The 24,342-nt window shown below is 37.1% G+C and overlaps 1 protein-coding gene across 1 annotated transcript in view; it reads left to right on the forward strand.

Moving 5' to 3' along the window:
* The first annotated feature begins 596 nt into the window (after positions 1–596).
* Positions 597–24,342, forward strand: part of LOC111058006 (dolichol kinase) — a 34,846-nt gene continuing 11,100 nt past the window's right edge. Inside the window, exons 1-4 of the mRNA XM_022345501.2 lie at positions 597–931; positions 4,312–4,550; positions 17,353–17,564; positions 22,141–22,329. Of these exons, the coding sequence (XP_022201193.2) occupies positions 861–931; positions 4,312–4,550; positions 17,353–17,564; positions 22,141–22,329 (711 nt within the window). The 5' untranslated portion in view covers positions 597–860. The remainder of the gene's footprint in view (positions 932–4,311; positions 4,551–17,352; positions 17,565–22,140; positions 22,330–24,342) is intronic.

A 24,342-nucleotide genomic window follows, 5' to 3' on the forward strand; every position in this document is an offset into this window, starting at 1 on the left:
ATACTCTAAGCCGTAAACATTCAGAGTTAGTTGGACACTTGACAGCAGACAGAGAAGCAAGAATAATTTCAGCCATCAATTGATGAATTCGCGTTTGCTTCTGAAAATGGTAAGTTATTTGGTATGATGTAGAGAGTAGTAGTATTGATGATAAGATGTAGTTGAGTTGTTGACAATCTTTAGAACTAGTAACCCGCTGGGTTAAAGAACTCGCTCATGTTTAGTTGTTGAAGTCAAGGCTCTCGAGATCAATGGAAAAATTGAGAAAGTTCGAAATTTTGGGGGTGAAGCCGTCGTCTGGCATGTCAGCCAACTTCAGATTCGAATTCAGTGACCCAAATTACGTATAGAACCGTCGAGAAAAATTCTTTTGGGGCTGTTTCCTTAAAAACAACCATTTGACTGGAATAGAGGTTATGTTACAAGTTTTGATTTCGACGTAATAAGGTTATGCTGTGTATTTGCATCACTGATTCGCATTGGCGAACCAGTTGCAGTTCCACTGAATGCCAGTCACAACTCAGTAACAGCTATCACTGTGAACGGAACTGCTCCAACAAATACGTTATGAGCGCATGCGCATACTTCTCCATTCTAGAGGAGCATTTCTACAGCGTCGCGAGACTTGCAACCTTGACTTTCAACCGAGAACCGATGATAAAATTAATGTTAGCATTTGTTATCTTAGATTAACCTGAAAAATATTGAAAGAGTTATTATGAATAATTGAATATTTTAAGCATTGAAATGCAAAGTTCTACGTTGAATAGTTCAAAGTCTGAAATACATCATCATAAAATGTAGGTTGACTTGAATCATTGTAGTTTGTTGGAGAATCTCATTTGACAATCCTATTTACAATGACTTTGTATATTAAGAAGTTGGATCAAAGACTGGAAACAATTCTAAAGGAAAAAAAATTAAAAACAAGGTGCAGTATGGTATTTTATTCTATTTAATTAATTTTTTCATTGAATTGGAATCTATTTTGTATTTTGATTATTTCTTAATGTACCTAATTTTCAAACAAATTTCATTTCTTGAGCCGTGTTTACTCAAGGCTCACACATGTATTTTGAAAAATGTTTTCATGTTAATTGTCATGAATTGACAACGGAAAACAAAATTTTGAATGTTTTTCATCATTTTGTTAGATCAAAAACATCTTTTGTCTATTAATTGTATTTTTACATGTGTAGGGTGTGTTAAAGCGTTTTATTGAAATATATTTTAAATTGAATGGGAAGCATTTATGCTTAGTATTAGCACAAAGTAAGAAACAATGTCTTTATTCTGCTATTAGTAATGCTGAATTGCTGACTCACTATAAATCTCTTGTTGTGAATTGTAGACCTAAGGTGTGATTTAGATTATAATGCCGCATCTACATATTGGCCCAATGAAGGCCAACGTAGGCCAGCGCCAATGTGTGGATACTTGAGGTTGTTGCCAATGACTGGGGTTCCCAGATAGGCAGTGTCGGAATTCTCAATAAAATAGTGGCGGTACAGGTTGATGTCTACTCAAAATCCATATCCTAGGTCCCGACTAAATATTTCAATTTTCTTTCCATCCATGACCAGTCTTTCCACTGGATAGATTTCGTCATAAGAAATTGAAAAAACTCAGACGTTCATAAAATTTACACTAACAATCGAGATGGCATGTCAAAGAGACAAATAAAACGAGTGATCTCCACTTTACCCAAGGAATAGAGTAGAAGTTTGAGGAGTTTATCTCGAAGTACATTTTTAATTTGTTTATCTTCCAATTCACGGACACACAATGGTAGCCTGTTGAATATTTTCAGGGTGTGAATTGGTAAACTGGTGTGTGATCTGACCAATCGCAATTTTGTGACAGGTCTATATCATCACGTCTTCTTGTATAATGATCATGATTCTGGCCTCTCACTTAAAATTTATGAAGCTATTCTTTTAAAAGCACTAACGAGGTAAGCAGGTACTGACTAAAGACTGTGAGGTTCTGCAGTTCTTTGAACAGTGGCCGGCAATGTTCCAGGTATGGCGAGAGTGTAATGATGCGGATCACCTTTTTTTGAAGAAGCAGAACCCTCTCACAGCAGCCCACATGTCCTCAAAGCACAATCCCATAGTTAATATGACTGTGGAACAAAGCATGGTTCGCAGTCACCAGGTAGCTTCTTGGCACAATGTTCCTCAACTTGCGCATCAAGTAAGTCACCTTGGAGAGCCGATTACAGACCATGATGATGTGCTGGTCCCATGACAGTGAGGCATCTATCATAAAACCTAGCAGCTTAACTTCAGGCTCACCAAAGGAAGGCGGTCCGCGTCTCAGAGTGCATAACATGTTCTGCGTCTTAGTCTGGTTCATGCACAGTCTATTTTCTCCAAACCATGAACTGGCCTCTTCAAGCTGGGTAGACTTGAGGATGGCCAATTGGGGATCTTCATCCTGGGCAACAATAGTGCTGTCATCCGCAAACAATAATGCTTTTCCATTCATGCTGAGGTCGTTTATGAAAATAAGGAAAAGAAGAGGGCCTAGAATAGATTCTTGGGGAACTCCATGGTTTACTTGTAGTGCCCTGTAGTTACTTGTAGTGTGGTGGCTCCATCCAGAGTAACCACCTGGGTACGTCCAGAAAGGTAATCCTGCATTATTCTCAGGACGGCTCCACCAACACCATATCCCACAATTTTTCCAAGCAAAATATTAAAAGAAACACAGTCAAATGCTCTAGTTAAGTCGCAGAGGGTTATGGCAACTGGATGCTTGTTCTCCATTGCCCTGAGTATGGATTCAATCAGGGATTGAACGGCGCCTGTAGTAGATCTTCCTTTGCAAAATCCAAATTGGTCTTCTGGGAAAAGCAGATTCTCCTCAAAATAGGTAGAGAGCTGGGTAAACATTACTGACTCATAGATCTTAGAGAATGCTGGTATTATAGATAATGGTCTGTAATTTGACAGTTCTTCCGGGTTACCTTTTTCGAAAACTGGTACAGTCCTGGAGATCATAAATAAATCTGGAAAAGCACACTGTTTCAGGGGGATGCCCCCATAATTTGGTTTACTGAGTTGACAAGGAAGTTATTGAACCCATCTGGATTTGTACTATTAGTCAGTAGAGATTGTTTATTTTTTATTTATTTATGACATTCCAGGCTGCCTGACAGGGATTTGAAGCATGCTCAATACTGGATTTCTTGGCTTCAACAATTTCCTGATGATAAACTCTTGGTTCTGAGATATGTTTTGTAGTATCTTGACTTCATCTCAGTACTAGTGGCAGTCTTGTACAGACTATTAGCAATACTAACAAGTGCTCTAATGTTGGCTAATTCTGGTGTGATTTCTAGAATTCACTTTCAAATTACATTTCTACATACAAATACAGAAGGCCGCTTTGATCTCAAAGGAAAGAAATCATCAAATATGCTCATGAACTTGTTGATAAACAGACTGTAAGCCATAGCAGATTCACTTACACCAATAGAAGTCTCCCAGATCACTCTTTTCAGTGCTCCCTCAAAGATTGGGACATTTGACTCATCAATTTTTCCATGAGTAAATTTGTATCTTGAGAACCAATCTCTGGTATATTGTTTACAGCTTCACTTTGACCAGAGACCTTCATGATCAGAGCATGATGATCAGCCACAACAGGGTCTTCAATGTTGTAATCCCATGAATTCAAGGTAATGACATTTTGGTCTCGTCGTCTGTTGTTTCAGAAGGTGACCATCTGTCGGGCTGACAACTTATCAGGAGTCTAGTTTTTGTGACATTCTAGCCTGTGGTCAAAAGGCCCGAGGTGACAACAACTTGTCCCTACTTGTAAAATTCTACATCATCATCAGTATTCTTCCCTTGGGCAGGCCCATATGATTCCTCCTTCACCATTCCTCTCTGTCCTGTGCTATTCTCTTCAGCATGAAGTATTTTCCCTCCTCCCTGACATCATCCACCATCTTCACTCTCCTCCGCCCCAGCATCCTCTCTCCCTCCACAGTCCCGTCGAAAGGAGGCCGCCATGCCTCCTCAGCAAGTGTCCCAGCCAGTTCCGCTTCCGTCTACTTATCACTGCCATAATATTCCTTCCCTCTCCTACTCTATGCAGTACCTCTTCAATCCGCACCCTATCCATCACCAGCTGATCCTCTCCACACCCACATTTTGAAGGCCTCCAATCTCTTCTCCTCTTGTCTTCTGAGCGTCCAGGTTTCTGCTCCGTATAGAGCCACTCTCCACACAAAGCACGTGGTCATCTTCTTCCGCAGTTCCAGTTCTAGATGTACAAGTAGCTATTGTTTTCTGTTGCCAGGCGTCACGCTGGACATGGCCCATGGTTGAGCCTGCTGCTGCCCGTAGCGGTGATAATCGGAACTAAAGCGTACGAATGCAGCTGGCAGTACAGAGTATCAGGCTGCGTCAGTATGGGACTGCTCACCAATTCTCTCTTCATACAATTTCAGATGAGCAGTAACTTTCTAAGCAGAACTGTGGCTTGCCTGCTTACGTCAGCAGTTACGGTTTCATCGCTCAGTCTCTACACTGACCAAGGTAATGTTGAAAATGATTTTTTTAAATATCTATGCTCAGTGTATAACGAGAGGGCCCCTGGTTTCTAGTGTTAGCAATGGTTTTCAAATGTCAGCGGCCTTCTTGTTATGCGGTATAATGGAGTTTACGTTTAGAACTCTGCAAGACGGCACAGTTGCCAATTTTCTGCTCACTGCCTTCCATAGTAGATAGCATGATTCAAGTCTCATATCGGTATGTCTGATATAACATGAAGCTATTTCTTCTTCATTTACCTCTTACCATTACCTCTTCTTCTCCTTCTTCTTCACCACCTCTCACTCCGTCTCCTCTACTTCATCTTCTGTACCTCCTCTTTCTCAACTATTTTTCTACCTCATTTTCTCTTTTTTCTCCTCTTATTCTTATAATGTCTTCCACTTCTCAATTTCTCCTTATCTTCCTTCTCTTATTCCACCTTCTAAAGGTGTATTTTTTCTGATGTGTCGATGATCTACTTTTTGCTCTCTATTTTCTCTTGCTCCTCCTCTTAGACTTTTCTCCATTTTCCTCTTTCTATTCTTGTTCTTTTATTTACACCGTCTCTTCCTCTTTTCCTCCTCCTTCTACACCATGTCTTCTATCTACCTCTTCTTCATTGTATTTTTATCCTTCGTCTTCTCCACTTCCTCTTCTATTCTTGTAATGTCTATCTCCTTCTTCTCTTATTCACTTTCCTTCCTCTTTACCTCCTCTTCATCTCCTGTCTTTTTTATCCATCCACCTCTTCTTCTATTTCCTCTCCTCCTCTTACTCTTCTAATTTCTTGCTCTTCTTTCTTCTCGTTTAACTCCTCCTCCCTCTCCTCCTCCTTCTCCTCCTCCATTTACTCACACTCTTGTTAATAGTCTACTCAATTCTCAATTCAGTTCAATTATTTGTCACAGGCTAAACAATAGTAAGCATTGACAATAGTCACGTACATTGAAAACATTAAAATTCTAACATTCATACAAAGTTAGGCTAGATAAATTTTGTAAAATGATGAAAATATAACATTTGAAAACTAATGAATAATATGTCAGTTACAGCTCATACTTATATAGAAACAGTCAGCAATAAAATCTGGAAACATGAACATTGCACTCAAAAGTAACACTTGAGAGTCTAATACATTTTTTCAGTCATATTTTGTTTTTATCTTATCAGTTTATTAGGGATTGCCAACTGTAGGGACACTCAGCTATCAACCAAGTTTTCAGTCTTGTCCTAATAATTGCAGTTTTTGAGCCTCTTTCAAGTTGTTCGGCAATAAATTAAATACAAGGTGTGCCAGAGAAACTTACTTATTTGAAAAAAATTCCCACGCGGTGAATTGGTCGTGTAGTTTGGCAGGAGGGGTCGCATCTGGAGGAGGAATTTCTCATATTTATTATCCCTCAAGTAAGTAGCCATCATGCTCTGTTCTAGAGAGCAGCGGGCCTTCGCAGTAGAGAACTTCTTTTGTGATGGTCGATCACTTGTTGCATAGCAACGTGTCTTCTGCACTCGATTTTGAAATTCCTCCATAGACTCTTTCCTGGCCTTAATTTGATTCTGTCGTGAATTAGCTCATTTCGGGAGTGTGGAAGTGTCGTTAATCCCAGAGATAGACTTTAACGAACCATTAGAACTCCAGAAAATATCAAAAGAGTGAGGCAGTCAGATGTGCGTTCTCCCCGGCATTCAGCTCGCGAACACGCAGCTGCTATGGCAATTCTTGACTCCACTGTTCGACGAATTTTCCATGAAGACCTTCAATTTCATCCCTATAAATTGGCTGTTGTTCAAGAATTAACTAAACGCGATTTTGTAGCCCATCAAAATGCATGTGATATGCTGATTGACAACCTTCCTGAAGACGCGGTAGTAGATATATTTTGTATGTTCTGGGACAAAATATGCTAGACTTCCCATGGGAGTCAAGGTCATAGGTCATTAATGTGCTAGACTTCCCATGAGGGTCAAGGTCAAAGGTCAACATGTGCCAGACTTCTCATAGGGTCAAAGGTCGAGGTAAAGGTTAAAAGTTTTTGAAAAAAAAGAATTAATAAAAATAAATAAAAATTAAAAATAATAAATCAGAAGACTCCCCACCCACTCTGGAGTATATATATATAGAATAGAATATGTTTTTATTTCACAGAAAAACAAATAAAATATGGCACAACAATAGTAGATAGTGGACCCACTTATCCATAAAGCTTGGCACATAAATTTGAGTAGGCATAATATTTATCCTCTGCAAAACAAAACTACTACAGACAAAAAGGAAGGATAATATTCCTTTTTTCCATTTGTAGAAGTTCAATAAATTATCATTATGAATAAATACATCCACATGCACACAAACACACACACATACACACATACACACACCCACACACATGCAAATGGGAATAACTTGAAGCTTTATTACTGAACTCAAGTCAGTAAAATCACAACTCTATAATTATAAAGTTCAAAAATCACCTAAACTATGGTTACTAGACATTGTTCACATTATTCAAGTACAGATGACACATTCAGGTACATACTATAAAGATGCAGTGTAACAATAAGAACAATACACTTCTACAAATTAATACAGTACACTTTCACATCTTGATGGAAGATCAGTTAATTAAAAATTTCCACTTCTTCAAGTGACAGACTCAAAAGCCATTTCTTCAGCTTTATTTTAAATTGTGACAAAGAATTAATTCTCCCTATAGGGAGTAAATTGTAATATTTGCATCCTAAAAATACAAAGCTCTTTTTATACCTAGTACAATAAGGCCTAGGTGTTATTAAATGTTCCCTTATCCTTTGAAGAGTTATCACACCTCCCAACAATGCATGCGTATCAGGCACAGTCCTCATTCCCATTTGGTTCCCACTAATTTTGGAAAACAATGACAGCACCTTAAACACATACATGCTTCTCAAGAGTAAAACTCGCAAAAGTCTGAAATACGGGAAAGAGTGAATCCTTCTCTTTACTTCACAGATTATACTATTGCAGCCTTTTGCAGAATTACAAGAGGATTATAATGACAAGCATATGTCGACATCCAACAACATAAGCCATTGTCCAGTTTAGAGTGAAACAATGTATAATACAATTGCCGGAGAATATATCCAGGTAAAAATTGTTTAAGTTTATAAAATGTCCTAACCAAATGAAGTAATCTACTTTTTAAATTCATTATGTGATTTTTCCAGATTAATTTGTCATCCACAATCATTCCTAAATACTTTATAGAATTTGTTTGATCAATAAAATTCCAATTACATGACTCCATTTGACAATCAATCTCATGATATTTTACAGGGACTGGAAATACAAAGACTGTTGATATCGAGAAATTTATAAAGTTAGTTTTAGAAGCATTTAATACTATTTTGTTTCCATCAATCCAGAGCCTCAAATTGTTCAAATCTGACTGCATCATTACATGTAGTTGATTAATACTATCAGCAGAATAGGTCAGCACAGTATTGTCAGCAAATTATGTAACAGTACCATGGAATTTCAATGAAAATAAATCATTTATATACACTAAAAATAAGAGAGGCCCCAGTACTGAGCCCTGGGGGACCCCACAATTATTATTTGTGACCAATTCACTACGGATACCATTTATACTAACACATTGTCTTCTATTCTCTAAATATGATTTAAACCAGTTTAAGGGGATTCCACGAACCCCAGACATGGACAATTTATCAATCAAAATATCATGATTTACTGTGTTGAAAGCTTTTTTTATATCAAGAAAGAGTCCTGAAACTTTCATCCTACCACAAGTATTCAAACTATTATAAATGTTTGTCATGAAATGATTTAGAGCAATCTCTGTACTTAGACCCTGTTGAAAGCCAAATTGTCCACTATAAAAGAATTTTTTGATTCTGTAGAAATCTGCTATTTTTTTCTTACAATCTTAGAGAAAACTGAAAGCAAAGATGCTGCCCTATAATCGGCAATATCAGTTCTCGCACCTTTTTTTATAGATCGGCATAACTTTAGCCATTTTCAAGGCATCAGGGAATACGCCACAAGCCAGGCTACAATTGAAAATCTCACAGAGAACTGGGATAATTACTACAGATACTATTTTTACCACTAATTCCATCCAGACCCTAAGACTTGCTAGATTCTGAATGATTTTATTAATTTCATTATACTGAATAGGCTCAAAATATATTGGATTAATACACTGTTTGGACACAAATCTATTCCGTAATAGCTGTTTTTTTCATCAGTCAGAGGTCTCACTGATGAAGTTACTTCAACTGGTGCTTTAACAAAATACTGATTAAACTCATTGGCTATAATCTGATCTTCTTTAACAAGTGTACTTCCAATTTGCAAACTAATTGAATGTTTCTTTGACCATTGACCACACATTTTATTTATTTCTTTCCATTGCTGCTGGATAGGCAAGACATTAAGATTTGAATAATACTTTTGTTTTTGTTCCTTTATCCACACAACTATCTTTTTTTTCAATCTCAGGTAGTCTGCTTTCAATTTATTGTTATTTGGATTCCTAGACATTTTTTAAAGCTTATCACGATTTTTTATAGCAGCACACAACCCCTCAGTCATCCAAGGTTTCAATATCTTCTCACCACCACCTAATCTCATAGTAGCTTTATATTTAGACTGGTTTAGGTAATTAATCAATGTTTCCATGAAAGTATTGAATTTAGCATTGACATCATTTGAAAAATAGACAGAGCTCCAGTCATGATGTATAAGCAAGTTCTTCAATTTATCATAATCTATCAGTGGTTTTTCTATAAACGGTGATCTGTAACTTCCAAAATTGCTTTTAGATAAGGAAATTGCTACAGCTCGGTGATCAGTAATCTGAGATTCTATCACTGCACTTGAAACTCTCTTATTTAAGCCTGACCTAGAAAATATATGATCCAAACAAGATGAACTATCATTCAGTATGTGAGTATTCATGTCTATAAGACACTCGTACCCATTGCTATACAGCATAGCCAGATATTCCAAAGTTATCTACAAAGTTGCTGTTATCTACATTATTTATATTTACATTAATGTCCCCTATTATAAACCAATTAGCAGCCTGACAACCCTCTAAGAATTCACTAAGACTATCAAGAAAATGTTCTATTTGAACACCATGCCATCTATAAATACAAAGGATATTAAAACAATAATTTGAAACCTTAAGCTGCGTACACATATACGCTCTTCCAACCTGCACCGAGCATGCTCCTCCATTGTTCCGCCCTCGTTCCGCCTTTGTTCCTCCATCGAACCACAGTCACTCCGCCCATGCACCCATCATGAACGTTACGGAAGATGTTAGATCTTCTCGCGTTCCCCGGTCGAACCACTGTTGCTCCCCGGTCGATCATCAATTGCTCTGCTGGAGTGACGTTCGGTTGCGGAGCAGAGCGAAAGTCTGTACGCACCTTTACACTCAATCAACACCGAATCAGCACCATTGATACTCACTGTAATTTCAGAGCAAGCTATTCCCGCTTCAGTTGAAACAAATACTATAATACCAGAAGCTCTAGTGAAATCAGCACCAGCGTGATATCTACCATACCCCTCAATATTGTACACATCAATATTGCCACATCATATCGGATTGAGTCCATGTTTCAGAAAAAAAAACATTAACCTCTGGTCTTCTTTTCCAGCAATTCAAGTATGTAATAAAAGAATCAAAGTTACAGTTCATACTACAAATATTTTGGTGTACTATAGTAAGATTATTTTTATCAGTGAGAAAACAATTGTTAACATCATCTATACTTTCAAGAAACTGTACATTAGCTCCCATAGATAAATAATAAAATTCAACTACAATGAAGAGAGTTGTGATAACAGACAATACAATTTGAATTCCCACGTGCAACATTCATGCTACATTCACACACTTCGATATATGAGATTTCAGACAAAATGCTGAAACAGATCTGACACATCTCTATTTCTACATTTTCAAAAAGCAGGAGTCACCTCAGAAAACTCAAAAAAAAAACTTGATTTATAGCGCTGGTGAGTTCCTTTGAATCAGTTACCACAATTTTATTATTAATAGTATGTTTCCATCCAATAATATCATGCATTTATAATTAGATTATATTAAAGATGTTTCGGGAATGGCACTATCAATACAGCCAATTCAGACAAATACATTGTTAAACAATAAACAAGTTGATTTATTGTAAATGAGAAAAAAAATATAATGTATACTTTTTAACGAAAATTGTACTGGCTTACAGTTTTCAGCAATATTGCTCCACCGGGGCTAGGTAGATCTTCTGCTCTTGTACATGAGTACAAAAAGATAAAGAGTAACAGGGCACTTCCAATCCATGGAGATCTTCTGGATTTGGGTGATTGGTTAAAGTCAAGGCATCCTCCCATGCGCATGGCAGAGCAACTGAGCAATGAAAATTTTTCCATGAGAGCAAGCTGGAAGGAAGAGTGGATGGAAAAAACCCCCCTCAGCATCTGCGTTAGGTACTCAGTTGGTGTAAATGTGGCTAGATTTGAACTGCCAAGACGGACGTGGGCGGCCCTCAACAGGGTTAGGACTGGCCATGGGAGATGCGGGCCTCTCTTAATGACTGGGGCAGTTTACTATCCCCTGCTTGTGATTGTCGAGAGGCTAGACAGACGCTGAAGCACATCATCGGAAATTGTAATATACGTGCCGATACAAGGCGATTTAAATGATTTTATTTTGGTTTCTCCACAATCACTACACTACCTTGACAACCTCCACATCAAAATTTAATATATTTGCAATATCTTATTAACCTGACAACGGTCTCATGAGTCATGACCAGATTTTTCTTTGACTACCTACCTATATGTTTGTGTGCGTCTATATATATATATATATATATATATATATAATATATATATATATATATAATGTAAAAGAATTAACCAGGTACATCCGTTTGTTTTGACTTACTTGAGTCTGACATTTCGTCGCCATCGCAGACGACATCTTCTGAGGGTGGCGTCGAAATCCACACTGAGTCCTAGGTATTCTTTCGGGGTCGAAGAGCATACCTCCTACCCCCTCCCTCCACTTGCTTGGGCTAGCGCTGTTGGGTGAGTGAAATTCCAGGAATGTTGTCTTGTTTTGGTGACAATGGTGCTGTAGCGGGTTTCATTGTACCAGGTACTGGGCGTTTGGTATTCAAAATTAACTTCCATAAGGGAGACACGTTGAGGCTGTTGTCTCTTTTATTTAGAGAGCCTTGCTTTTTGATTTCCAACACCTCTCTCACAATCCTGACTTGAAAATCTCGAATGCTGGCTATTTGTTTGGAATTCACGAAATTTATTGTATGACCAGTATTTTTCACATGGTTATATAGGGCTGAGGTTGATGGTTGATTTTTTATGTTTAATTTATGTTCATCTATTCTAGCAGAGATTTTCCTATTCGTTTGGCCTACATATTGCTTGTCACAGTTGAGGCAGGGGATACTGTAGACTCCTTGGTTTTCTAGCTCCAGTCTGTTGATGGGTTTTTTTAAGATTTGGGAAATGAGTAGATGGGGTTTGAATAATGGTTTGATTTTGTGGGTTTTTAATACTCTTCCAATTCTGTCTGTGGTGCCCTTGATGTATGGGAGGAGTACTGTTTTTTCAAAGGATTCTTCTTTTTCTTGTTGATTCCCTTTTTGAAGTGGAGTAAGATTACTATTGATTTTTGAATGATTGTAGTTGGGTAGCCATTGGATTTGAGAAAACTTTGGCAAATAGATTACCATTCTTAAACCACACGAATTTCAAATGACCTTGCTTTTGCAGTTCCTTTCCTCTGCTGAAAATACTCCTGTAGAACGGGGACATAGTTTTGTTGATGTAGATCGCACACTTTATCATCCAATATCACTGGCTAAGACTCTTACCTTTCCAACCTTGCATTGCAGGAAATTCTGTTAGTTGATGTTCCTAACAAATTTAACTATTATGGGAGGTGCCATCTTACGGTTTTTACCTGACAGTCTATGACAGTTAGCAATAATGCCCTGACTGAATTCAAAGTTTATGAACAAAGATATGTTTCTGAGGATATTAAAAATATTCTCATTGTCTTGGACTGGCACTCCAACTATATTAATACAGTTAAGAATACAGAAAGATACTTTCGAGAATACTGTTGCAATGCAGAAATTTCCCCATTGGCCCTGTCCAAGTTATTTTTCAATAAATCATTTGGAAGAGAAGTCCAGAACCAATTTCTTCATGCAAAATTCCCTTGTGCAAATTTTAGATACAAGGTGGCCCAAAAACCTCGTATTTTTAGCTCATTTTCCAGTTTTCAGCTATTTCTGCCAAATCTCATAATCGGACAGAAAAATTTGCTCTTGCCTTTTTTTTTAGATTATATAATTTTGAATAAAATGAGATCATTCGGACCTCTCTATCTTTAATGAGTACTGAGTTATGAGTTTTCAAAAATGAGTGAAATTTGAAGAAAAAATCAATTTTGATGAATTTTAATTTTTGATCAACAATATCTTCCAATTGTTAACATTTAAATGTATAATTCGAAATCCCTCTGGGCGTATTTTTGTGCTCTACAATCTGAGATCAGGGACAGCGCTCTATCTTGAAGAGATTTCCAGGTACACCTGACAACAATGCTCCTTGTATTGTGAAAACACCTAATTTTCAGCTTCAACCATCATCACCAACTACATTGTCCTCACATTGATATTTCGCACAATGACATAAGTTCATGAGATTATGTTCTATGAGAATCACCCATTAGATGCACTTCATTTCAGTATTTCCTAGTGGAAAGGCGCACATAAGGACACCTCAAGGATCAAAATTTCAAACACTTATAACTTTTGACACAATGCTCAGATTTCATTGTATTACACTTCATTCTTCTCGGCTTGTCAAGGCGGTCCAAAATCAAGCATCACAAGTCAAATTCGGTCGAAAAATTAAAAATTTATTGTTGAGTGTACTTAAGCCCATATTCCAATACACAAAATATGTCAGCAATTGTAGACAGTGAACTGTGGTTAGGTTAGGTCTGCAGAAGTTACCAGTAACTTCTTCTGACCTAACCTAACCCAACCTCAAAAAATTGATTTCAGACATTGTTCTTTCTGAACATACTACCATCCTATGATTGGTTTTCAGTAGCATATATAAGTGTGTTATATATATATATATTATATATATATATATATATATTATATATATATATATATAACTGCAGTCTGCTCAGTTGAGAAAGGAGACTCAGTCTCCGAAAATTTCCCCCGTTTCTAATGTAAGTTTATAATTGTTTTCAATATATTTATGTCTTGTGTCTCCTGTTTTAATTTATATTACAAACTTTAAAGTGTCTTCTATATGTATATATATATATATATATATATATATATATATATATATATATATATATATATGATACTATACTATATATTATATATAGTAGTAGTATTTATGTGCTGAACATCTAGATCGAGTGCAAGACATGTTATTCAAGATGGCTGTGTCACTCTAGATGATCGCCGCCTATATTGCACTCTTTTATTATGCTTGTATATCTGCTTGTATATATGTTACAGATAAACAAAGCTACCAGGTGCCAGCTGACCAGCAGCTCATCAGGAGAGTTTTGTACCTTAGAAGAGGCATTCAACAACAACCTCCGGACACTATTTTACAACAACAACTCTTCACCCAACCCAGCAAAGGACTTCCACTCTCTGCTAAACAGCCTGCAGACAAAGATTGTTGATGTGATAGGTCAGGAGTTTTAGACACACGGGCCAATCAAGGTAAACCTAGTGTTGGAGGCTACATACCAACGCAGCTGCCTTGATGAGAAAAACATTGAGCAGGAAGAATTCCAGAATGTAGACTTCAAGACTCCAAACTATTCAAAATTCAATGTCAACGATCTTGCTGGAATTATCAGGGAGGCATGCAAGAAGCTGTTGGAAGAAGAGGCCAAGTTCAAGGGCAACTCTAGTGGATGGAGCCTCCTCATCATCGACGGTCTCCTCATACACATAAGCAAGCACAAACCACTTCTAGGATCTTCCCACATTGAACTGCCAGCCAAAATAGCAGCATGAAAAGCCACCATTGACCCGAAGAATAGCAATCAACAATGTTTCAAGTGGGCAATCCTTGCCAAACATGTGCAAGGAGCACATCCTGAACATGTTAGCAATATGTATCATCAGTGCATTGAAAAATACATCTTCAACGGAATATCCTTCCCCACAACCATCAACCAAATTGACCATTTTGAGAGGGATAATCCGAGGGTAACAGTTAATATACAGGGTGGGTGAAAAGTCCGAGAATGGTTTCATATCTTATACACAAAGGTAATTTGATTGTGGATGTGATTGGGGATCCTACTCAAATTGAAAATACTTCTTCACTATGACATTAAAAAGCTGGTCCATTTTCTCCACAACTCTTCCAATTATGACATGCACTTGATTATACCACACCTTGGAACTGATAAAGAGCAGCTGTCTGTTATCCCAAACACATCAGAAAAGTATATATCATTCACCAAACAAATATGTCAGAAATTGCACCTATGATTCATCAATACCTTCAGATGGACAGCCTGGACAATCTGGTCACCAACCTTGTCAAGTCTACTGAAGAAGTGTCAACAGTGCTACCACATACTGCCAGAGAATTCGGAGACAAACTGGAATTGGTTTCCAGAAAGGACATGTTCCCCTACAAATATTGTGACTTGTGGGAGAAACTGAAGGAGACCTCACTACCACCAATGGAAATGTTTTTCAGTAATCTAACTGACAGCCACATCAGTAATGAACATGCAGAACAAGTGTGAGAGAAATTTGACTGCAAGACCTTGGGAGAGTACAGTGACCTATACCTCAAAATAGATGTTCTCCTTCTGGCTGATGTCTTTGAAAGCTTCAGAGACATTTGCTTGAAAAACTACAACTTGGATTGTGCTCACTACTTCACATCACCAGGCTTCTCCTTTGATGTTATGCTGAAGTATACAAAAGTTGAACTAGAACTCCTGACTGACTACAACATGTTTATGTTCATTGGATGAGGCATCAGAGGCGGAATAACAACATGTGTTCTTCATCTACATGCCATTGCCAACAACATCTACACAGGAGTGCCCATCAATCCCAAGAAGCCTACATCATATCTCCTGTACACAGATGCCAACAACCTGTATGGCTGGGTGATGTGTAAACTACTTTCATGCTGGAAATTCCAGTGGATGAGAAAGATGAGTTGGAGAGGGTGAGTAGAGGTATTGGAGATGTTCAAAAGATTGGCTACATCTTGGAGGTCGATGCTGAGTACCCTGCTGAGCTACATGACTTCCACAATGATTTTCCATTCTTAGCTGAGAACAAAACAATGCCAAAATCAGGATCGTTGAGATTGATGACAGCTCTAAGCAGCCATGAACAATATGTATGTCATTACTGCACCCTCAAGCAAGCAGTACAACATGGATTGAAAATCACTAAAGTTCATCAAAGTATAAGGTTTCAGCAGGAAAATTTCCTAGCACCCTACATCATGCTAAACACTGGACTTTGACAACAGTCAAGGAACAAATTTGAGAAAAATGTCTTCAAACCAATGAACAACACAGTTTTTGGCACAAGACAATCGAGAATGTTTGGAAGCGCATGAACATGGAGCTTGTCAACAATGAGAAATGTCTAAGGAAACTGATTGCCCAACCAACATACAAGGACCGTATCATCTTTGGAGAGAACATTTGTGTTGTGACACTGCACAAGGAGAAAGTGGAGCTGAACAAACCTATCTACATTGGGTTGTCAGTGTTGGACATTAGCAAGACCCTTATGTATCAATTCCACTATGATTTGCTATGTACAAAGAGAACCTGCAACTGCAGGATACTGACCTGTACCAGGATACTGACAGTTTATTCTACATTTTGAGAACTTAGAACCTATGAAATGATGTCAGGTGTTGTGTAGAGTTAAAAATACCTCCACCAGTTACATTTTAATTTTTTTTCTGTTTTTGTTTTTTATTATTATTATTTTTTTTTACCTTGACCTTTGACCCTATGAGAAGTCTGGCACACATGTTGACCTTTGACATTTGACCCCATGGGAAGTCTAGCACATGTTGTCTCAGAACACACAAAATATATCTACTCGTCATTTTTTTTCAGTGACAAAATTCATGCGATTTTTTTTATATGAAATGCCTGGTTCATGTCGATCGACCACGGACCATAGCTCACCTCAAGAACAACATGGCGACACCATTGCCAACATACCGATTGATATACTGCGTGACACCATTGCCAACATACCGATTGATATACTGCGCGACACCATTGCCAACATACCGATTGATATACTGCGTGACACCATTGCCAACATACCGATTGATATACTGCGCGACACCATTGCCAACATACCGATTGATATACTGCGCGACACCATTGCCAACATACCGATTGATATACTGCAACTAGTGGATACAAATTTCTAAAGTCGACTTCATCAGTGTATGCACAATGGGGGTCGTCATTGATCTGATGTCATTTTCAAGAATGCATGAAAAAAATGTGGATATTGTATTTTCATATAAGAAGATTAAAACAATAACTAAAGTACTTTTGTTTTCATTAACCTTTTAAATAAGTAAATTTCTCTGGCACACCTCGTACTTTCTTACCCATATGCTGTGGGCTAGATTTGTAAAAGCTCGGATCTTGTGTTATGATTATGGATATTTGACAATATAATGGCTTTTGTGTTGCAGGTGTTGCATTCAAAGTGCTGATAGCACTACTCACCAGTCTTGGCTTCCAGAAGCTGCTATTGACAGTGTTGCAAGATTTCCCTCGGAGCTTCACGTTCGGCGAGGCTTGCTTCGCTGTGCAATCGTTTATACTGTTTCTATCTGCCAGTGTTGCCAATTTTTGCTTTAAGGGGTACACAGATTGTATGCAAAAAGCCACACTCATTTTACAGGTTGGTACTAGTAGTTTATACCTACTTGTTCACACTGTTTAAAATTTTTTATTTGATATTTTGGGAGTGTGTTCCCTTGGAGCTATATCGTTAATAACATTGGTCCTTATTAGAGTGTTCTATAACAATTCAAATACCCCGCTCACATAGGTTAATAACTAGTGGTTCTGTGAACAGTGGACCTCGTGCAGTTATAGTCCACAGTCTCCTCTAATACTGTCCATCAGAGTGAATTCTGTCCTGTCCTGTCGTGTCGGCGAGATATCAGTGTATAAATGGCTAATGGCTGTTTGGGTTGTTGTATCGACAATGCTAATAATTTGATGTAAACAGCCATTTATTATACTACTGCTATCAAAAGCTTGCCAAGTTGAAAATAGAGGAAAGTCAGGAGAAAATACTATGCTACTTCAAGTTATCAATTGCATGCAATTAATAGTTCACACAACAGCTGTTTCTTCACCAAGTTACATTTAGATATTGAATTGCATGCGTCATTGCATGCAATTTATAATCCACTCGACAGCTGATTTATGAATAATAATAATTATTCTATAGTCTGATTTTTACTCTAATATTGGCGTATGAAGGAGGCTCTTTTTTCTTCTATATCATCCTTGTAATGAAAAAATTTCAAAAACCTTGTATATACGTCGACGCGCAATTAAAAAAGGAACATACCTGTCAAATGTTTCATAAAAATCTATTACCGCGTTTCGCCGTAAATGCGGAACATAAATATAAACATTTAAACATAAAGAGAAATGCAAAACCGTCGACTTGAATTTTAGACCTCACTTCGCTCGGTCAAATGTTAGAATAGTGGAGTCATTATTACTCAGGCCACCAAGTTGGACTTTTGAACCGGTGAGCTTAGAGAGTGGAGACCGTGTAGAGACTAAGCTACGGGGGGAACGTTTTGAAGCGCGCTAGAAGAAAGTTTGCGTGAGATTTAATTTTTAGTAATGTGATTGAGGAGTTATTATGTTGAGTGAGAGAGAGATAGAGAGAATTGAATTGAATCGTTGCCTTTATTAAAAACCTAGGAAGGAGAAGTTAGGGCGCAGCCGGCCCTCTCTTACACTTAACCCTTCAAACAATTCAAAATTACAACTAAAACAATCATCATAGAACCATAAATTAAAGTTGAAAAAACAATGACTTCAAAAAAATTAACAATGAGAAAAAATAAAAATGGAAAACTCTTTCAAATGAAAAAGAAAACTGTATCTTCTTTCGAATTAAAGTTCGTAAAAGGAGATTATGCAAAAGAAAGAAGAGAAAAGTAAATAAAGTGGAGAATGTTCAGTCCAAATCCATAGATTACTCTGGTAGAAGAAAGGAAAAAAGAAAGAAAAGAAATGAGGAAGAGAGAAAGAATGGAGAAAGAGATGAACACACACTCTGAAGAGAAAGTGAGAGAGAGTGAGTAGTTATTATGATGGGATTTTTCAATAGAGTGTTATTTTTTTAATTTGCGTATTTATTTAATAATTATCCTATAAAAGTAGCAGAACCCAGGACCCTAAAAACCTGGTGGTGGCAGTGCTACTGGAGAGCACCACGCCACAAGGTCTATAAATAATACAGGTCATGACACTCGTGTTCCTTATGGAGCGGCCATTATGTGGGGTCTTTATGGCAGTACATTTGAAATATTCCAATCTGCTCATAACAAAATCATGCATTATGCTTTTTAAAAACAATATTCTGGTTCAGATAATATGTAAATTCAGGTTTCCGATTTTTTAATAATGAAATTTTAATAATAAATGGTTCAATAACTCATTTTTTTATTATTAAAAATTGTTCTTATTCTTGTAACTTGTTATGATTCATAAGGCATTGGGACAAAAGGCTAACAAACTCAAAAACAGTATGATGTTCCCAATCAATTAAATCTAAAAATCAACAATTTAGTTCCTAGTTGGTATTGTACAATTCAAATCCAATCAATATTCCTTGAACAATATAACAAAATAACACATCATGTTGTTTAATTTTTAATGATAATAGCTGATAAATTTGAAAATTGGTGAACTAGAGCCCCATAAAATGGAGATTTTGCAATGCATCACGGGATTGTGTCATGACCTGTATCATAGCCATCTCTAATACAAGGCCGAGGCCCACGATATTGCAACGTCGCAGTGTAGGCCGACAATCTAATACATGATTGGTGAAAAAGATTTTAGAAAATACCAGCTGATCTTTTTCACCTATCATGTATTAGATTGTAGGCCTACACTGCGACGATGCAATATCGTGGGCCGCGGCCTTGTATTAGAGATGGCTATGCCTGTATTCATAGCCCTTGCAACGCCACGCACGCCAATGTCCACACATTGAAAGTATGGCAAACAATTCGAACAAACTTCAAGCATAACTAATGTTTATTTTAAGCAACAACTCTCTAGTAGATTCAAGTTATAAATCCAGTATAAATTATAAGACTGCTTAGTTTTTACGTTTCTTTTCTCTCTGCCTTCTATAGTAGATAGCTGTGATTCAAGTCATCCTGGTCTATCTGATTTAATATTGATTCTTGATTGTTGTTTATAATGATCAATTATATATCAAGTAGATTATAATTACCATTTTCTTAACAATGTCAATCATCAACAATAATAATTTTTGATCCTTGTTAATAATGATTAATTATATATCAAGCAGATTATAATCACCATTTTCTCATCCAATTTGATTCTTGTTAATAATGATCAATTTTATCTCAATGTCATCACCATAAAAATATATATTACCATTAAAATACATTTATATTGTATGATTCTAGTAGTCTGGTAAAAGGATAGAGCTATCTGATTTTTCTAATGTGTAATGACAGACAAGGATAGCAAACCTACCCTACCTATCCCTAACCTACCCTACCCTACCCTACCCTACCCTACCTAACCTACTCTACCCAACATATCCTATGCTACCCAACCTACCCCACCTTACCCTCCCTACCTTACCTATCCAATCCAACTACCCTACTCTATCTAGCCTATTCCACCTAACTATACTTGAACTATTGTAACAAACAAACCCCACATAACCCACCCCACTTGACCTACATAATCTGCATTTCTATGATGTTCATCATTCTAAATTGCTGGGTTATTAACAATGCTTAAACCCAAACATCCTGTTCATCTAACCTCTATCTCTACTACTCTAACCTACTCTACCTATCCCACCCCACCTATCCTACTCCACCTATCCCACCCTACCTATCCCACCCTACCTATCCCACTCTACCTAACCCACCCTACCTAACATTCCCTATCTAGACTACCCTACCTAACCAACTCTACCCAATCTTTGCAACCTAACCCACCCTACCTAAGATACCCTACCTGACCTACACTACCTAGCCTATACGAAAAACTCCCAAACTAATTATCCCGCCCTCAGCCATACAGTTGTAACAGGCAATTGGGTGGTGGGCGAAGCCCACCTCCCAGTCGGAGCGCGAAGCGCGTAGGCTGCTACTCAAACCTGTACAGTCATAAAAGTTGATTGGGCGGGCGGACCCCGCCATTCAGCCGGAGCGCGAAGCGCGAGGTGCTACTCACCCCTGTACAGTCGTACCCCTCATGGGTGTGCAGGGGGCGAAGCCTTCGCCGAGCGCGAAACGCGAGTACATGTACTCTATAAATCTATGCATTGAAGCGCTTTTGTTGGGGATAGGTAGAAATGTAGTAGCTCAGATAATGTACTGTAATGAGACTCACGTTATAAATTCAGCACCTGATTAACATTGTTGGTTTTCTATCCTTGCCTGTCATCACTCATTAGATAGAATAATTGAGTTGCTTCCCATGTTATTCAATTTGGAGTAACTTTTATTCCGTAGTGCTTAAAGTGACTGAATATAAAGTAATAGTTACTTGTACATCTTTGAAAAGCATCAATTTCTACTTTTTCTCATATATGCATAGATGTATCTACAAGTTCGCATATCTTGCACAATTTGATCGATTACTTGACGGGATATATATATATATATATATATATACATATATATATATATATATATATATCGCTAACCTTATAAAAAATTAAGCAGACCTTCAATTAGAATTATAGAAAGTGGTTGGAAGAAAAAGAGTTTTATCATAATGTGTGACTACTACATCAATATAATCTAGTCCATTTAAATTTATCGACTGTTTGCAATTTTTTTGACTTTTCAATTATTAAAGCTCTTTTATTTAAATGCTAAATGGACTAGCAAATAATTGCGGTCAGAAAAACTCCTCCCGACCGGAAACAACACAACATCTCAAAGAAATTGGAGATATACAGTGTATATGTAGGCTTTTGAGACTTGTGAGCTTTTTATGTGTTGTGTATCTGTCATACGCTAAATAAATAAAAATATTTCATCGATGTTCGATACTTGTTAGTTTATGTGTAACTTTCATTAAGATGAGAAATTGATCAATCAGTGATATTATGTTTACTGTCTTTTGTAAAGCTCTGGGATTGGCTGATTGGTTTGCAGCCTGGAAAAACGCTCAATTTAGGCTGGCCCTAACTATTGACATGTAGATTATGTTTTTACTTGCAGGTGGGACTATGTGGAATTGGACTGTTATGTGTTCTTCTCAAACTTTTTCCTAAGTTAAAAAAGCCTGCGCAGTTTTGTATGATAACACTGGGCGTTGTTGGATTTGTAGTCATTCCTCTTTCACATGTACTGCTGGGACAAAGTGCTGTAATTTGGATTATTTACCAACTCACTCAGGATCTATTTACAGTAAGTGTAATTTTTTACCTTTTATCGATTGATAGTTTTGAATACTATTATTGAGCCAACTCCTATGAATATGATTCATAAGTTGTAAAATCGCTTCCCGGTGATTCGGAACCCACCTAAAACTTTAGGTCTATTCATCTCTCATTATTATCCGCCTCATTACCCACATACAAGCCTAGAGCACATATGGGCATCTCCCTTAGCAAAAAAATACCATTATCAAGTGATAATTGATATTATATATTTTTTATTATTGCGAATGATGCCCATATGAGCTTTTGGCTTGTGCGTGGGTATTAGAAAGTGCGTAGGTGATTCGATGAGATGATCGAACCCGCGACCAGATAGTACTAGCAGACTGAAGGGTAATATTATACAGACTGAGATTACATTACATTTCGTGTGATATTATACCGTACATCAGAATGAAGAGAATTTAATTCTCTATAAGCTCATAATTAGCATTGATTTTTTCCATTGATTTTTAAAAATCTATAAGTGCAAAAATAGCAGGCTACCGTGTTTTTTAAAAAATGTCACACCTTCAAGAGTGAATAGCTCAAAAACTGAAAAATATAGAAAACGTTGTTTGATCAATATTGTAGGAAATTATGTGAGCTTAAATTTTGTATAGAACAGTAATGTCCGTAACATGCATAGTTTTCGAGTTATATGCGAGAAATAATAATAATATCGTGTGACCTGGCTGGCTCAGGTCTGGTGTCAGAGTTTTCAGGTCGCAACTGATCAATTTCAAGGCCTCTGACATGACATAACGACTGCTTTATAGGCAGCCGGGACCGACGGCTTAACGTGTCCATCCGAAACACGGGAGTGACCCGAGATAAATATCTTGCCCGGGATATTACATATCACATATTGGTTTCTTTTGCGAGAAACCAAAGGGAAGCCACTTTTCAATCACCCCCACCCCCCTTAGCACAATGGGTAGGGGTGGGGACTTTTTATATGTTCACCTCCTCACTACCCTAAACAGAACGGTGGGTTGAAAATAAGGTAGAAATTAGAGAAAAATCATTTAAAATGTCCAAAAATCTGAATAAACTTGGAAATTTAGAGCCGGAAAACCATACCTACCATCCAAACTTTCATTTATTTCATTCATTTATTTAGGAATGTAATAGTATATTTCGCACCTAGGGCCGAAAATGAGATATTTCCGGCTCGAAATCGGTTTTTAAGTCCGAGGCCGTAGGCCGAGGACTAGAAAAGATTGAGAGCCGGAAATACATTTTTGCCCATGGTGCGAACGCTATTTTTCGCCACACCAAAAAAAAACTTCCCAATATATAAGAAATTAAAAAATAAATGAAAATTCAAACAGCCTATTTTGATAGTTTGAATCTTGGTTATGACAACTTTCACTGTCAATTAATTTCAATATTACTAATTAATGATTTACAATAGTGACAATATTTTTATACTATTAATATTTCGAATAATTGTTTGAATTTTTATAGCTCGCGCTTTGCGCCTGGTGCAATAGCTCATGGATAGATGGATGAATAGAATTTTCATTACTATTGTGAAATAATGTGATTAAAAAATTAATATAATTGCATATTTCACAGTTTTGTCTCAAAATATATCTAAAAAATTGATTGGAATTTAAATTACGGTAACTAATATAAAAAATAGCTAATAAAAGTCGAAATTCATCGACAAAAAAAAATGTCACTGACCGAGGTTCGAACCTAGATCATGTTTGTAATTCACTGAGCTTAGAGCTTTTGAGTACACGCCTTTACACTCTCGGCCATTGCTCCTTTTGATCGAACTGGCCTGTAAGTCAGGTAACGTATGTAGGCTACTATAATATAGTGTAGCCTACAGCGGCAAACTTTAAGCCGGTTTGCCGGCATTTTCACAACAAAATATTGCTCTGAAAATAGTTAAATCATAGAGAAAACATTCGAAGATTCAATCTTGAGTGGGCCTAATGTTTTCTCTATATGGTTTGATATTGAAGAAAAATTATCTAAAAGTTTTAAT

Source organism: Nilaparvata lugens, chromosome 9 (assembly GCF_014356525.2).
Source record: "Nilaparvata lugens isolate BPH chromosome 9, ASM1435652v1, whole genome shotgun sequence".
Classification (NCBI taxonomy): domain Eukaryota; kingdom Metazoa; phylum Arthropoda; class Insecta; order Hemiptera; family Delphacidae; genus Nilaparvata; species Nilaparvata lugens.